The sequence below is a fragment of the Thunnus albacares genome, chromosome 10 (assembly GCF_914725855.1).
Source record: "Thunnus albacares chromosome 10, fThuAlb1.1, whole genome shotgun sequence".
Taxonomy (NCBI): Eukaryota; Metazoa; Chordata; class Actinopteri; order Scombriformes; family Scombridae; genus Thunnus; species Thunnus albacares.
Genome location: NC_058115.1, coordinates 11,773,726 through 11,788,969, shown reverse-complemented (window position 1 = coordinate 11,788,969; position 15,244 = coordinate 11,773,726). Strand labels below are relative to the sequence as shown.

Genomic DNA, 15,244 nt, shown 5'->3' with positions numbered 1-15,244 from the left:
GAGACAAAGCTGCACCTGATCTCCACTTCCTTTTGCACGGTTTCTAGAGCCACTGGCCCAACATATTAGACAGAATGACAAAATTAAGGGTATTGAAATTAATGAAGTAGAACATTAAATAACGTGTTATGCGGATGATGTTCTCTTATATCTAAAAACCCCCTGAAATATCTCTACCAGAAGTGATGAATTTCTTAAAAAAGCTTGGTCCACTCTCGGGATAAAAACTGAATATAGATAAAACTGAAACTTACATGAAAAACTCAAGAATGCATATACACTGAAATGGAAAACAGAAATACTTGGGTATAATTTTGCCTAAAGACCTATCAACAATGTTTGAGAAAAAAATTATCCTCTGTACCATAAAATCAAATAAGATCTTGTGATGTGGAATCTCATACGCTTTTTAAGTTTAAGTTCAAGAACTGAAACAGTTAAAATCAATGTTCCACCGAGATTTTCTTTTCCAAACCCTCCTAATTGCAATTACTCAAGACTAATTCACAGAATGGGACACAATAATATTGAGATTTATATGGCAGGAAACAGACCTCAAGTACAATATAAAACATTACAGCTACCAAAAGAAAGAGGAGGCTTGGGTTTGCCTTGAAAAATTACTACATCTCAGCACTGGTCAGAGCATTACTGTGTTGGTGTAACTCATCTTACGAAGCACAATGGAAAGACATTGAATGTAGAATGATATCCACTGTTCATATACAGGCTGTACTATCGGATAAAAACCTGCAAAGATACATAGACTGGAAAATCCAATGGTAAAATCAGGTTTGATCATGGAGAGCAGTAATAAATGAACATAAATTTGACACAGATATTAAAATTCTGAGTTGGTGTGCATATGATTCGGATTTTACACCAAATAAGCTAGATGGTGGATTTAAATTATTGATTAAAAAAAAGGTATAACATCCTTATGTGGCATTATACATAAAAATGAAATTATGTTTTCAAACTTCAAGAGAGACTTTTTTGCCAGAAAAACAAGATTTTTATAGATATCTCCAAATAAGAAATTACTACAATCAAAAAAATCAAAGAGAAAAATACGAACAAAGCCAGTAAATCCTTTATCCAATTTAAATGCTATAAATCAGACATTAAAAGAGGGATCATCTCTTGACTGTTTAAGAGTCTCCACAATCTGAAAGCTTAACCAACACTCCCTTTATGAAGGCACACTATGATAATGATAATCCTCAGTGTTGAAGACATTGCCGCAAACCACTACCATGTTTTTTGGGATGCCAAAACATACACTCACACATAGAATTACTGGAAAGAAATACATAAGGCAATACAGACCATCTTTAATACGCATATACCATTAGATTTCAAAGCCATATATTTATGTTGTATCTCCCCAGAAGCAAACTGTATTGACAAGTATTTAATGAGTATATTGCTGGCAGCAGGGAAAAAGGCTCTTACCAAAAGATGGATTATGCATGTTGGACCTACTATAAATAACTGGATAGATTTACATGATGGAAAAGGTTACTTATTCCTAAACTTAAAGATGGACATCTTCATAAAACACTGGGAAAAATGGGTGCAATATGTCAACAGCAACATCCACAATTTTTTGTTTATTTATTTTTTCTTTTATCTTCTCTTTGGTGTCCACATATCTCACTGTAATATGTGTGCAACTGTGTGAAGCCAAACCACTACAAGCATTTTTATTTATTTATTTATTTTCCCCTTCACCTCTCCCTTTCGTGATACTGTAGTTATATTATGTCTCTTTCTTCGTAGCTGTCCCTTAAGAATCAAAAGAAATAGACTCTGAGTCAATCTAAATGAAAATAAGGCTGAGAGACTATATTGTTGGTATAAGATACTTTCTTACCCTTTTCATTTTATTCATGGATTTGAAAATGTATCATATTTTTTTCTCATTGCTTGTATATCCATTCATACTTTCATACTGCCTGTGGATGTCATAACAATGTTTTTCCTTTCTTTTTTTTAAAGATAAATCATTTCCTTAAACTTCTGGTCACTGTAGTTTTTAGCAAACATTACAAACAGGAGTAAAAAATGCATTTTGTTGGAGACCATTTTCAGCCATGGTTGTAAACACATTCAGAGCTTTTACAGCAGGCTCAAAATAAACTACAGTGCCCATGTTCATAGTATAATCCTAATCCTAGAAAACTAGACAGTCCTTGTAGTCTATTCATTGCTGGTTTTGATCTTTTCATGGGATTTATTGTCAATAAGAAAAATACAGAAGATCAACAGCTTTATCCTTTCATTACGATTACTAAAAAAAACTCATTCCATAATTGTTATTAATGCTTGTGAGTCATCTTTGGCAGTACAGTTTGCCGTGGCACGGGGGACAGAGTGTTTTGCTATTCATTAAATTTAGTGGTGGCCACCCTACTTCCACTTCTGCAGGGCAATATTTTCAAGTGTAATAGTAAGGTTATTGTGACAGTGCTGTGCGACCGCAGCATTTTACTGTTAACAAGTGACGTTTTTATAGTCAGCATAGATAGTTATGTAGATTCACCAGCCATAAGTCTCCACCTGAGCACCTGAAAAGCACTGTGAAACTATCTGACTTAGTCTGCACGAAGTGATCTTTAATGTTTCAGCAGCAGAGCAAAACATTTGTCAGATGTGCATTTTTTATGATCTCGTGATGATAGCTCTTCCTATATTGCAGAAAAAAAAGAGTTTGGCCTCTTTTCTCGGGCCCTGAGACATGAGTGTAAAGAATCCATAATTTGATTTATGTTGACCTCCAGTGGGACTCGGAGGGATCTGCTTCACTGAGATAGGAAAGAGAAGTCCGTGAAGAGAAGAGGTGAGGAGAAAATCATGTGATTTATGTGTTTGCCCAGATCATAAAGGACTGCTGTCCAACCGTTTATTGAATCAGGACAGGAATGTGTTTTTGGTAGCTACAGAACAGGTGCTCTTTGTACCAGTGAATGTGAAGATGACATGTTTAAGCCTTTAACTTTAACAATGAACTGTCACCACACAAGCTGTTCTATGAATAGTGAGTTGAAAATCACATTTAAAAAGGTTGACAGAGGCAAATTCCCATGGACAAGAAAAGACCAAAGAAGAGCAGGACTCCTTGTTTCATTTTTATTTTGGAACAATTGTAGTTTCCATTCAAAGTGAATCTTCCTCAGGAACGTACAGATTTAACTGTGTGTAGAGACAGGACTTGCTGGCCGTATTTCGGCCATCAGCTCCATAGGTAAGGCAGTGACATAAGAGTGGTATCAATCTTCTCATCTCACTCTCAGCATAAAAGTGAATGAGCATATTTCCCAAAATGTCAAACTATTCCTTTATGTCATTCCTCCTTCCCAAATATATAAACACTTTCTCCATTGAATGTTTTAACTTCATGTGAGCAAAAGAAGAAAAGACACTCACTGTGGAAACTCTCACACTACAAGGCCATTATAACACAAAACACTCCCTTTCTGTACTTCAAGAATGTTATATATTTATGTTTTCCTCAAGGGGAAGATTGCACACTACAGCCACAGTCACATTAGCTGTGTCAGTCCCGTCCAGTCTGCAAATTAAGGATAGTCGCTTTACTCAAGGCAATCTTCTCAAGTAGAAAAAAACATGTAGAGCTACAGTACAGTTTGGGCCATGATAATTTTGTTCAAATGTGTCCAAAACCTTTAAATCAAATTACACTGAGGATTCATAATTCCTAAAGCATTTTGGCCTCATAACAGCAAAAAAATAATCAAATCTAGGATTCATAAAATTGCTTTGATGACACATTGATTGTTCAGAAGAAATTCCATTCAGTTTATGAAATCCTCTGCAGACTGCTTCAACACGAGCAACAAACCAGAGCCAAGGCTGAAGTTCAGCTCTCATCCAGAGTCACCTGGGTGGATGTTTTTGAGACAATGAAACAATTTCTGTCAACTCTCTGGCTTTTGCTGCCATAGGGTCACATAGACCCACAGTACGTTCCACGATATCTGACAAACTTGAGGCAAATAGATTTCCTAAACTGACAGTACGTCTGTTTTTTCATGCAATCTTTTCTGCTGCTTGACTTGGCATCACTTCAAAGTCTGCCACAATCATAAATAACTTAAGAGCTTATGAGAAAATAGCAAAGTCAAGTGTTTTTGTTTGATGTGGGTGAGGGCAATGAAAGATACTGTAAATCTCTCACCCAGGTACTCTTTATGGTTGTTAAAATAAGAAATAAGACCATTGATGAATTTAATAAAAATGAAAGTATACTCTTTAATACAGGCTGTGGTTTCTCTATTGACAATGAAAGGGAAACATTTGAAAGAATACACTGTAATGTACAATATCCATCTGAAGTTTTACAAACAATGTTTTCATTCAGTTATAACTAATATATTTGGTAATTATAAGTGACTGCATGTTAGCTCTACCACAGACTACAACAACCACATGATCAATGACCACCAGATTTCATTGGTCAGTGGACACAGTTAGCATCACTGCAACATCAGACAAAAAGGGTGACAACTACTCAACAATAGCAAACACTGAGGAAAGATTATATCAAAGACTGGGCTGGATTTTAACCCACTGTGGGGTCCTGGGGCAAAATGAGCCATAGGGCCTCTATTCAACGTCTCCAACCCGCTGTCACCAAGTTAGTTTGTGATAATTTGATTACACTCAACTTTGTTCGATATATGGAGGGTATCAACTTGATATCAATCCAGTGTATCAATTATCTTTGCCCCTTTATTTATTTATTTACTTATTCCTTTTCCTTCTCCTATGTATTATTTTGCTTTCATTGAATGTAAAAAAAATCTTGCACAATCCCTTTACCTAATGTTTTTGGGGTTTTTTTTATTTATTTTTCTGGAGGAGCTTTGTCAAGTATGAGAAAACCAACCTGATGATGTCACAGTGATGACATCATGATTTTTTTGGCATGGGCTTGTAATTCATCACAGAAAGCCCGCATTGTAAACTGGACGTGGAGTTTGAAAGACATGAGCATTTACCAAGCAGAAAGGATGTAACAAAAAGATACTATTTTTTCTTTGTTATTTTTGATTGGTTGTATTATAGGAAATGTATGATCCAGTGTTTTTTAGCCTAAAAGTCATGATATGTTGGCCTCTGCTGCTTTTTGACCATTCTTTTATCTCTTGTGAGTCTTTATGGAAGTGCAATGCTGAATCACTGGAGTAACCCTTTAGAATTAGATTTTAACAAAGAGCCCATTTGAGAAGATGGAGCCTCAATATCAGGCAAAAATGCACCTTAAAGTTGTAATTATTAAGATTTCAGTCCTGTTTGATTTGGCAACATTCAGGCTACTGATCGCAATCAGTACTAACTTTGATGACAAATACCTTGTGATTCCTGTGACTGCTTAACAATAAATGCTATCCATGTTTCACCAGCTGAATGCATATTATATGAGGTAGGAAATGTTTGGTTTTTATTAGCAGTAATCTAATACAACTCTCACAGGGTGTAAAGAGAGTTAACAGTCAAGAGTGAGGCTTTTATCAAAGAGATCAAATTAATAACAGTAAAGCCAGATTACATGTATTGTTTCTGCAAACCCATCATGCATGTAAAGGCAGTTTGAATCCAGTGGGGGAATGGCGGATTCTGCCACTAACAATGAAAACTACTGTAGAGAAGGTCGTTACAGAATGTAAACAATTGAATTGAATTAAAATGCAGACCAAAAATAGCAATAGTTGGGGATTGATTTCATGACAATCAAATGGATTATAATTTTAAGGCACTTACCACTTCAGTTTTAATTGTGCGTTAGTGGTTGCAAATGGTCAAATTACCACAAACTAATTTCCACTGAGTGAACTTGTGCATCTCGGGGCCCTAGAGCAGTTGTTTGCCTTCCCCGGTTGTTAATCCAGCCTCAATCAAAGTAAAACAATGCCTATAATCATTATACACAGCACAGATGAACCATATATGACAGTGTGATGCGCCTCAGCATGAGTATTGAGAAGTGATTTGTGTATAGGACATACAATATATCACATCATTTAGTGCTCTAGTGCTCCATTGTATACTGAGTTTATAACTCTGGTGAGAAACAATAATACAATTATAATTTTCCTGAACATTGCCTTTCAGTTTTCATTATGTGAATGTATAATCTGGCAAATTATACATGATATCAGTGCAAGAGTATTACCTGTCCTTCACGCTGCGCTTGTTGTCTCTGCAATATCAATGTATTTCTCTTCTGAGTCCATTATGATTAAGAAAAAAACTCCTTGTCACAAAAAATACTTCAAAGCCTGAATTTATAAGCCGCTCCTGAGTGGATACAGATTGATCTTCCAGTGAAAATAAGTGAGAATAATAACATCAACAGTCACAATCTGAAGGAGAGTTTACATTAAATACAACGACTGTAGACTGTCACCACAAAACCGATGAATCAATCCAATCAATATATGTTATATCATGTCCATTACTCTGTGTATTGCTGCCTAACAGAAGCCTCCTTTTAGTCAACCCAACCTGATAACATGATGATGGTTGTGGAGTTTGTAGCTCACAAAAAACACACTGAATTGTCCATAAATATTGTGAAACATCCACAGAGATCAGCTGCACCACTGAAGGCTTCTCTTGACAATCTGAGAGATTCTTGTTTGTCTTTTGGCGAGACACTGGGCGTAAAGCAGCCAGTGGTGTTTTATGCCACATTTTCCAGTGATTAGAGACTAAAACAATCAGAAATGGGTTGTTCTTCTGAGTCTAGAAATAGCAAAATAACAGACTGTGTTTCTGATGAGCAACCGGTATTCCTCAGTAAATACTGTATTTATAACAAGCTCCATTATGAGACAGAACATATGTCACCCATTCTGTGGCTCTTAGTAAACAGATACAGCACTTACACTGGCAACACTCAGCAATTTGTAGTTATGTTGGTAACGACACATTCAGCATGACGACTGAGCTGTCATGAGAAAACCAGATGTTTGGATCAGCTGTGAAATGTTTATCTAATGTTTGACTAACATAAAATACCCACAGGTTTATTTCATATAGGTGATTTATTTCTTTAAATTTTCATATATTAGATAATTGGGTACCACATTTTAACAAGGCACCATTTATAAAGTTGTACTGCTACTAATGACCTTATTAATGGTTCATAAATCATTTGCTAATCCTTTATAGATCAGTTATCAGACATTAATAATGACAAATTTTAGGTTGCCAGGATGTGAAAACTACCTCTGACAGGTTTGGCCGTTTGCCTTATTTCTTAAGATAAGGGCTACAGGTGATCATTTATTAGGGTTAGGGTTGGGGTTACAACTGCAGACTCATTATTGGATTATTACAACCCTTAATTTATGACTTATTAGTAACTGCAGACTCGATGGCTTATTAGAAAGGGAGAAACACATGAGCATTTATTATTGGTTTGCAATATTTGTAACTGTGATAAACTTGGTAACCCAAAATGTATTATTATTGATTGCCTATCACTGATCCATAAAGCATTAGAAAATGATTTTTTTTTACCATTAATAAATCCATTAGCTATATGGTGCCTTACCAGACAGTGGTATGAGTAATTGTCTTGCTGCAGTTCTCATCTGTTCAGATCAAAGATGTCATAATGTGTGGAGCTAAAAGCATGATCAAACAATGCATATGGCTGTGAAATGGAATTAAATGTCATCATGAGCCTGCGGGAATTTGGCTAATAATAACAGAGCGAGTGTAAGACTACAGAGTATCTAAAGATTTCTCACTGTTTCTCACTGTCACATGTTCATGTTACTCAGGGAAAGATCTCATAAGCTGCACTTCAGTCACTGACCAGCATGACATGTAGCGTGGGTGTAGCCCGTTCAATTCCTGTGAAATCTCCCCAGTCCAGAAGGAGCCACACCTGAGTTGCTCCTCAGCGTCCCTTCTCATCTTTGCATCAGTCAGTGCTCATATTCCCTCTAGTTTCGGCTCACAGACTGTTGCTTTCCTTTTTAGAATGTTTGCCATCCTCTGAGAAGCAGCTCTATTTCTTTTTCCTTTAAATATCTGTTGAAAACCTTTGACATGACCTGCACACTACTTCTTTTCAGTCATAGTTGATATTGCTGCTCATTCCTAAAACCAAGTCTTTTGTATGGTATCAATTTCTGACTTATTTATATGAAAAAGCTGAGGAATATGACTTTACAGGCAACACCATTCATCCAAGCTACTTCCATTTGGGGCGAGCAGCAAAACATTTACATGTGTATATACAAAGGGCAGACATCTTTCTAGTTTAGATGACAGTACAGCGGTAGTTGGGGTCATTGGTCATACTGGAACCATCTGTTTTGACCACTGTGATCTTTGAAGAGTGCTGGGAGCTGTGTAGTATGTTTCTGCGACAAAGACGCTCGCGGTAATTCTGTGCGAAGATGAGCAACATGAGCGGGTTGATGCAGCTGTGAGAGTAGCTGAGGCAGATACTGATGTTGTAGGCGTAGACAAAGGCAATAGTCGGGGTGTTGTTGCTCAGGTTGATCACCTGAATGACGTGGTAGGGCGACCAGCAGATCAGGAACAGGGCGATCACCATTAGGACCATCTTAGTGGCCCTCTTGGCCCACACAGACTGCTTACGCTTGACCCGACGGATGGAGCTGAAGACGCGGTAAAGCGTGAGTGAGTAGAAGGTGCTGATGATGATGAGGGGGATGATGAAGCCCAGGATAGACTGGTAGAGAGTGTACCAGTACATGTCCTCAGGCCCGTCCAGGTACATCATGCAGATTTCCAAATGCTGCCTGCGCACCACCTTGGCGTACATCATGACAGGTACAGTGAGGAGGAAGCTGCCAAGCCACACGAGAATGTTGATGATGATGGTCCACTGGATGGTCCGCTTCTCTGAGGTGGGATGGACAATAGCTATGTACCTAGGAGGAAGAATTCACTTCTTTTAGAGCTGGGCTGCAGTTTGACACTCAGATGATAAAAGCAACTTTGCTGAAGTGCATGTAAAGAACATTCGTTTTGCTTTAAGAGGTCATTTTCATCCTTGACAAGCTCAGAGAATCAAATCAGGCAAGGAGGAATGATGAAACCAAGTACCATGTCAGAGATACACTCTCAATATATTATGTGTTCAGTAGAGTGATGAAGGCGATGACAAATTAGTATAATTTGGACAGGGTGACTTAGCAGTAGAATATGAAACACATTTCCATTTAGATTTTGTATTTGATGGTGTTTCAATTTGAGGAGCTGCTCAGCCAGTTTAGTCGAAATTGACCTCACTTCTCAAGCCATTTGCAGGAAATGAATGACCACTTTGTCATTACTTACACCAAGTGACACTGAAGTGGAAGCAATGACATATTTCCAGTTTCAGTCGACATATTATTCTGTGTGTGCTCAAGCTGTCTAGTGAGATTAAACAGGCATGTAAACTATTAAGATGTTGATATTCTTGCAACTTTTTTCCAGGACTTCCTGTTTAAGATCATAAATCAATAGTATAGTGTTAAAGTTAAATACATATACTATTAGTCTGATGGTTGAATCAATAAGTGCATATCTACATCCAGTCCCTGGTTTACTGAGATGTTGCCTCATGTCAGCGAAGTTAGATTTTGATATGATCAAAAATGTCAGACTGTCAAAACTGCAGCGAGCCTTACAGTACACTAAATATTTTATGCAGTGTAGCTGCATGTGTGGCTACATGCTTTTAGTTTGAGGAAGAATCTGTGGCAATAAAAAAAACACAAACTGTACAAACCCTGTATGTCAAGATTATTGATCTTTCTGCAGTGCAGTGGTGAAGAAAAAACAGCATGGGAGTAAATGGATTCAGGTCAGAAAAGATTTCTTTGGATAGAATTCACACTAAAAGTATTTGTTTCTAGTCTTTAAATATTTCTTGTGAACACCTTTACTTGCTTTGACCCTATATGAACTCTATATAGACCCTATATTAGCACATTTAATGTGTAAGATTGCTCTTCAGCAAAGATTTTTATTTGACTCTGCTGTGATTTGATTTGGAAACAGGATTGGGCTGACATCCATAAAACCAGTGGTGGAAAGTAACAAAGCACATTTACTGTACTGCTGTACTTCAGTACGGTTTTGAGGTACTTGTACTTAATTTGAGTATTTCCATTTGATGTCACTTTATACTTCCACTTTATTACATTTCAGAGGGAAATATTGTACTTTCCACTCCACTACATTTATTTGACAGATTTAGTTACTTTTCAGATGAAGATCTGACACAATGAATAATATAACAAGCTTTTAAAATACAACATATTGTTAAAGATGAAACCAGTGGTTTCCAACCTTTTTGGCTTTTGACATCTTACAAAAAGCAGTGTGTAGTCGGGGTCACATTTCAGATGTCTATGAGTTGTTAACAGCTCCACCAAATAGTGATTTTTCTCTCTAAACTTCTCACATGGTCTCATTTCAATAAAATTCAAATGATCCAGTATTTCAGCAAAATTCAAAGATTAGAGAAAAAGTCCAAGAACTGAAAACAGATTTGTTGATCAGAACTTTGTTTTTTCTTCTTTCCTCTCCCGCTAATCATCTCACAACCCTTCAGTAACATGCTGCGTACACACTCAGTATCAATAATCTAATGATGTCATATATAATAATATATCAGTCACAGAGACCCGTGACTACTACTTTTACTGCAATACTTTAACTACATCAAGCTGATAATACTAATGTACTTTTACTTAAGTAGGATTTTCCGTGCAGGAGTTTTACTTGTCATGGAGTATTTTTACATTGCTATATTGGTATTTTTACTGAAATAAAGGATCTGAGTACTTCTTCCATCACTGTATAAAACTGCCATGAAATGAAATGATACAGCACTCGCAGACTAATCCTGCATGGATTAAAACAACCCTGTCTTTATTGGCTCCACCAAGGGAGTGCAGAAAAGCCATGTCAGTTTAGGATGTGTCTAATACTGATTAGAGGTAAACATGTGGGGATTTGGTTTGAGTTGTCAACAGGAGCGTGGATATGAATGTTTTTTTTTAAGTGATGGAACTTTGTAACACTGATAATCTAAGTTAACATATTGACTGTGATTAGACTCTACAGTGCTCCTGAGCTCAGATAAGCACCCACAAAGATATGTGTTTTGGATTAAAGAGGGCCGAGGGCTGAGGTGTATCATTGGAGCTGTCAAATGGGAAACTCTCATCACAATAGCTCTATTGAACGAGGCTGACAAGTAACACATTTAATCTGCCGTGTGAAGTGTGTGAAGGTGTTAAACACTAAGATTGATTTTTGGTTCTTTTTGGTTGACACAAAAGATAGCTTTTTGTGTGTTTGTTTAGGTTATTATTAGTTTTAAACCCATTACAGCCTATAATACTTGTTTTCAGAGGAGTTTAGTTTTTCAAAGAACTGTTTGATCTTTTGAAATAAAAGTAATTTGAGAGGATAGAGCTGATTTGTGGTTATATCAAGGCTAGATGCTACAAAAAAGTATTGGTTAAATACTAATGATAAAAATAAACACTTATGCACGTATATGCAGGGGAGTCAGTAAAGGTCATTCTTCAGTACAGATAGTGCCCATCAGAACACAATTAGCTGGTCCTACACACAAATGCATTATGTACATTATTCTAAAGATATGTGACATTATAGCTCTGAGAACAACTCCTACACTGGTAATTACCTTCAAATGGAGGTGATTACCAGTTGAACACTTGACATAAAGAGTCATTTAAATGTCCTGAATGTATTCTGATCATAAACATGTCACATACATCATTTATGCAGGGAACATTGTGTTTTCATGGGCCGTTGCGCACATGATTACCTCACTCACCATTAGTATATTTTTAGATTGATTAGACTGTTTAGGGTTTACCTCTTTTTCAATTATGGCACCTTTAAAGACACTGAGTAACAAATAAAAATTAAAAATACTTTTACCGTAGTTATCAGAGAGGATATGGTTGTTGTTGTTGTTGTTGTTGTTGTTGTTGTTGTTGTTGAAATTCAGATGAATGTAATTGTTTGTCATAGTGAAGGCACTGCTGTGCTGCTATTAAAGCACAAACTCAAACTTTTTCACGTCAAGGACCCCTAAACTGACACAAATTAGACCACAGACCCTCATTTGATAAGATGTTTGCCTTTAGATGTTTTACTACAGAAAGCATATGAAACCCCTGACCAAACTAGTCAAACATTCTGTAAAAAATAACAATAACAAAATATTGAAAAAGACTGGCATGAAATCTGTGATATGGATTCAGCACTTACCGATCAATACACAACACAGTAACAATCCCCACTGTGGTAAACTGGTTGCTGACATCCACCACCACAACCGCTTTACACATAAAGTTTCCGAAGACCCACTGCCTGTCTCTCACCAGCTGGTGAATGTTGAAGGGCATCACAAGCAAGAAGAGCATGTCTGCTATTGCCAAATTCAACACGTAGATGTCTGAAACCATCTTCTTCTTGCATGCTACCACCGCGTAGATGACCAGTCCATTGGCGATAACTCCGACTGAACACAGAATGCCATAAATGGATGGAAAGATGTGCATGAAAGTGGTGATATCGATGTGGCTGAAAGGTGAAGGAGTTCCGTATTGACATGAAGAGTTGGTCAAGTTGCCTGTTTGGTTGTTTTTGCAAAATACGCCCGTTTCATTCATCTTCAGATCCTCTTCATAAGTACCTCGGTGTGGTTGTAGTCAAAGCGCGCACCGGGCGCTCTCCAGCCGGCGTCTGGTTTCCAAACTTGGGCAGCAAACTCGAGCACTCTCCAAGAGCGCGTATCCTCTCCTTGAGTTGGTCCCGGCGTGGATTTTGTTTAAATAACAAAAGTAGGCTATATGATTGAAAACAGGACGGGGCAGAATCTAATCAAGAACGAGTACAAAGTTGTCTCTGGAACATGTTTATCTCTGGAAGCAAACTATGATGTGACTATTTACCATGCGCGTCCGATGTGCGCTTTACCAAAACCATCTGCGCCTCAGCGGACACTAGTTCCCTCCCTTCCAAGATCATTTGCTGTTTTATGTAATAGGACAAGCAAATGAAAATAAGTTCCACTGAGCCTAAAGAACAGAAATATTGGTCCGTTTTACCACTTGGTCACAACTTGAAATCAAGGAGGAGGAGAGTAAACAAAGTATTTCAGTGATGCACTGTGATGTAGTGCAGTTTAAATTACCCCCTTAAGTTTACATTCTTCTTCATTATATACTGACTGTATGTTACTGTCATGCTATATACTTTCTTGTTCAAAGTTTAATCTAACTGGAAGAATCAATCAGACCAAAGATAATTACCTATTCAGTCTTACTTTGAAGGTTTTGAGGCACTGGGAAGACAACAAAATACCCTAACATTGAGCCACATGGTACAATTACTTTTACACAAAAAGGGATTTGTGTTCCCCTTTTTCACATTTCAATTAAACATAGATTTCTCCAGGGCTTTTAAACACCCTCCTTTATGTTTTCTCAAAATTACAATGAGTGTCAGTTTTAAAAAAGTGAACTGATCCAGACTATCACCAGCAATTAAGATTTTTTAATGGTGAATATGCCTCAAAGGCTTCCGTGTAACCCTCACACCAAAGATGTGATTTTCTCTGCAGCTTTGTTCCGACATCACTGGGAATCAGCTTTAAAGGAGAGTAGCTGATCCAGCAGAGATGGCTCTGCTGGGATCTGACCACAAGTCAGCAGGAATATATGTGAGCTTCCCTCATGCTGGCCTCAGGTACCATTTGTTCATTTCCTATGATGCTTCTCCTCTGTTCTTACATCTCTTCAAAGTGCATCATAATATAATTATTTTAAGAGGCCTTCAAATAAAGTACACTTTTTGAGTTTCAGCCATGCTCACCAGTCCCTGGTTCTTGTAGACCTGCTTCAATGGCCTCTTTAAACTCAGCTCTGTCAGCCACTGGCAGCAAAAGAAAAATCCACCCTGAATGATTTCCGCATTATTAATTTATATTTTATCATCTTGATCTTCTCTTTAGATATGCAAGTATAAATTCCTCTTTCCCAGAGATAGAAACAAGAGTCCAATTGGTGTCATCAAGTGTGTCTGTGATGATTTTATCTACAAGTCAAAGGCCTGTTGAGAGACAAAATGTCTGCATGACTGAATCAGCGAGTCCGGCTGGTCTGTCTTTAGATACGGTGTGATCAAGGACAAGAGAGGAGTAAAGTCACCAGCTTTCAAAGGGACAATCTATTATACTTATTAATACTTATTTTTAGAGGTGGCAGTGTTGGTCTCCACCACCTCAACAATGAAATATCTCAACAACTATTAGATGGGCCCTCGGGATGAACTGTAATAACACTGTCACATAACAACTTTAGTCACATTTATGACTAAATACCTGCCAAACTCCCATCAGCCTCTGCTGTATGTTGTGTTTAGTGCTAATTAGCAAATGTAAGCATGCTAACACACCAAGCTAAGATGGTGAACATGGTGAAGATTATACCCTCTAATCTTAACATCAGCATGTTAACATTGTGAGCATGTCAGCATGCTGATGTCAGTATTTAGTTCAAAGCAGCACTGTACAGCAAAAAATGTCAACTGTTGTTTGAAGCTGGTACCTTGATTGAAGGTGTAGGTGACGCTGCGGTAAAATCATAAACTGATTTTGATGGACAAATTGAGGAGGAATTTGAATATTTGTCCACGTCTTTTCTGTCTGAAAGTCAGAACCACTGAGAGCTCAGCAGGTGGTGTGTTCACCCAGTCGTGTCTCGGAAGGTTTCATGCTGATTTATCAGTGAAAGAGAGTAAAGATCTTGAAGGAATAATAATTCCAAACTCCACCATGAAGGGGCTCAGAGGGTTGCCAAAGTCAAAGTCATGAAATGTTAAATTCTACTGACAGCAGCTTAAACTTTCTCTGGTGCTCATTAGGTTGAGACTGTCTGATTCACACGTATTAAAAGCCTTCATCCTCACAGTCAGTTGTCTGGAAAATGTGGCATAATTGCAGCAGGCTGTGTAAGTCAAGATGTAGCTCATAATGAGTTACATTTTACATTTACATTTTACATTTTGTCATTTGGCAGACACTTTTATCCAAAGTGACTTACAAGTGAGACAAGACAATCAAGCATCAAGTTCTGAAACAATTTCTACACAGCAGAAAAGTCTTTCTATCTGCTTTTAATAATTAGTTTTAAAGGTT

General features: G+C 37.4%; 1 protein-coding gene across 1 annotated transcript; it reads right to left on the bottom strand.

Moving 5' to 3' along the window:
- Positions 1-7,074: 7,074 nt before the first annotated feature.
- On the bottom strand, positions 7,075-13,002 carry LOC122990616 (melanin-concentrating hormone receptor 2). The gene is made up of 2 exons (XM_044364020.1): positions 12,313-13,002; positions 7,075-8,942 (listed from the first exon to the last, which is right to left on the bottom strand). Exons 1-2 carry the CDS (start codon positions 12,714-12,716, stop codon positions 8,303-8,305), a joined length of 1,044 nt encoding a protein of 347 aa, XP_044219955.1. The 5' UTR covers positions 12,717-13,002; the 3' UTR covers positions 7,075-8,302.
- Between the last annotated feature and the right edge of the window lie 2,242 nt (positions 13,003-15,244).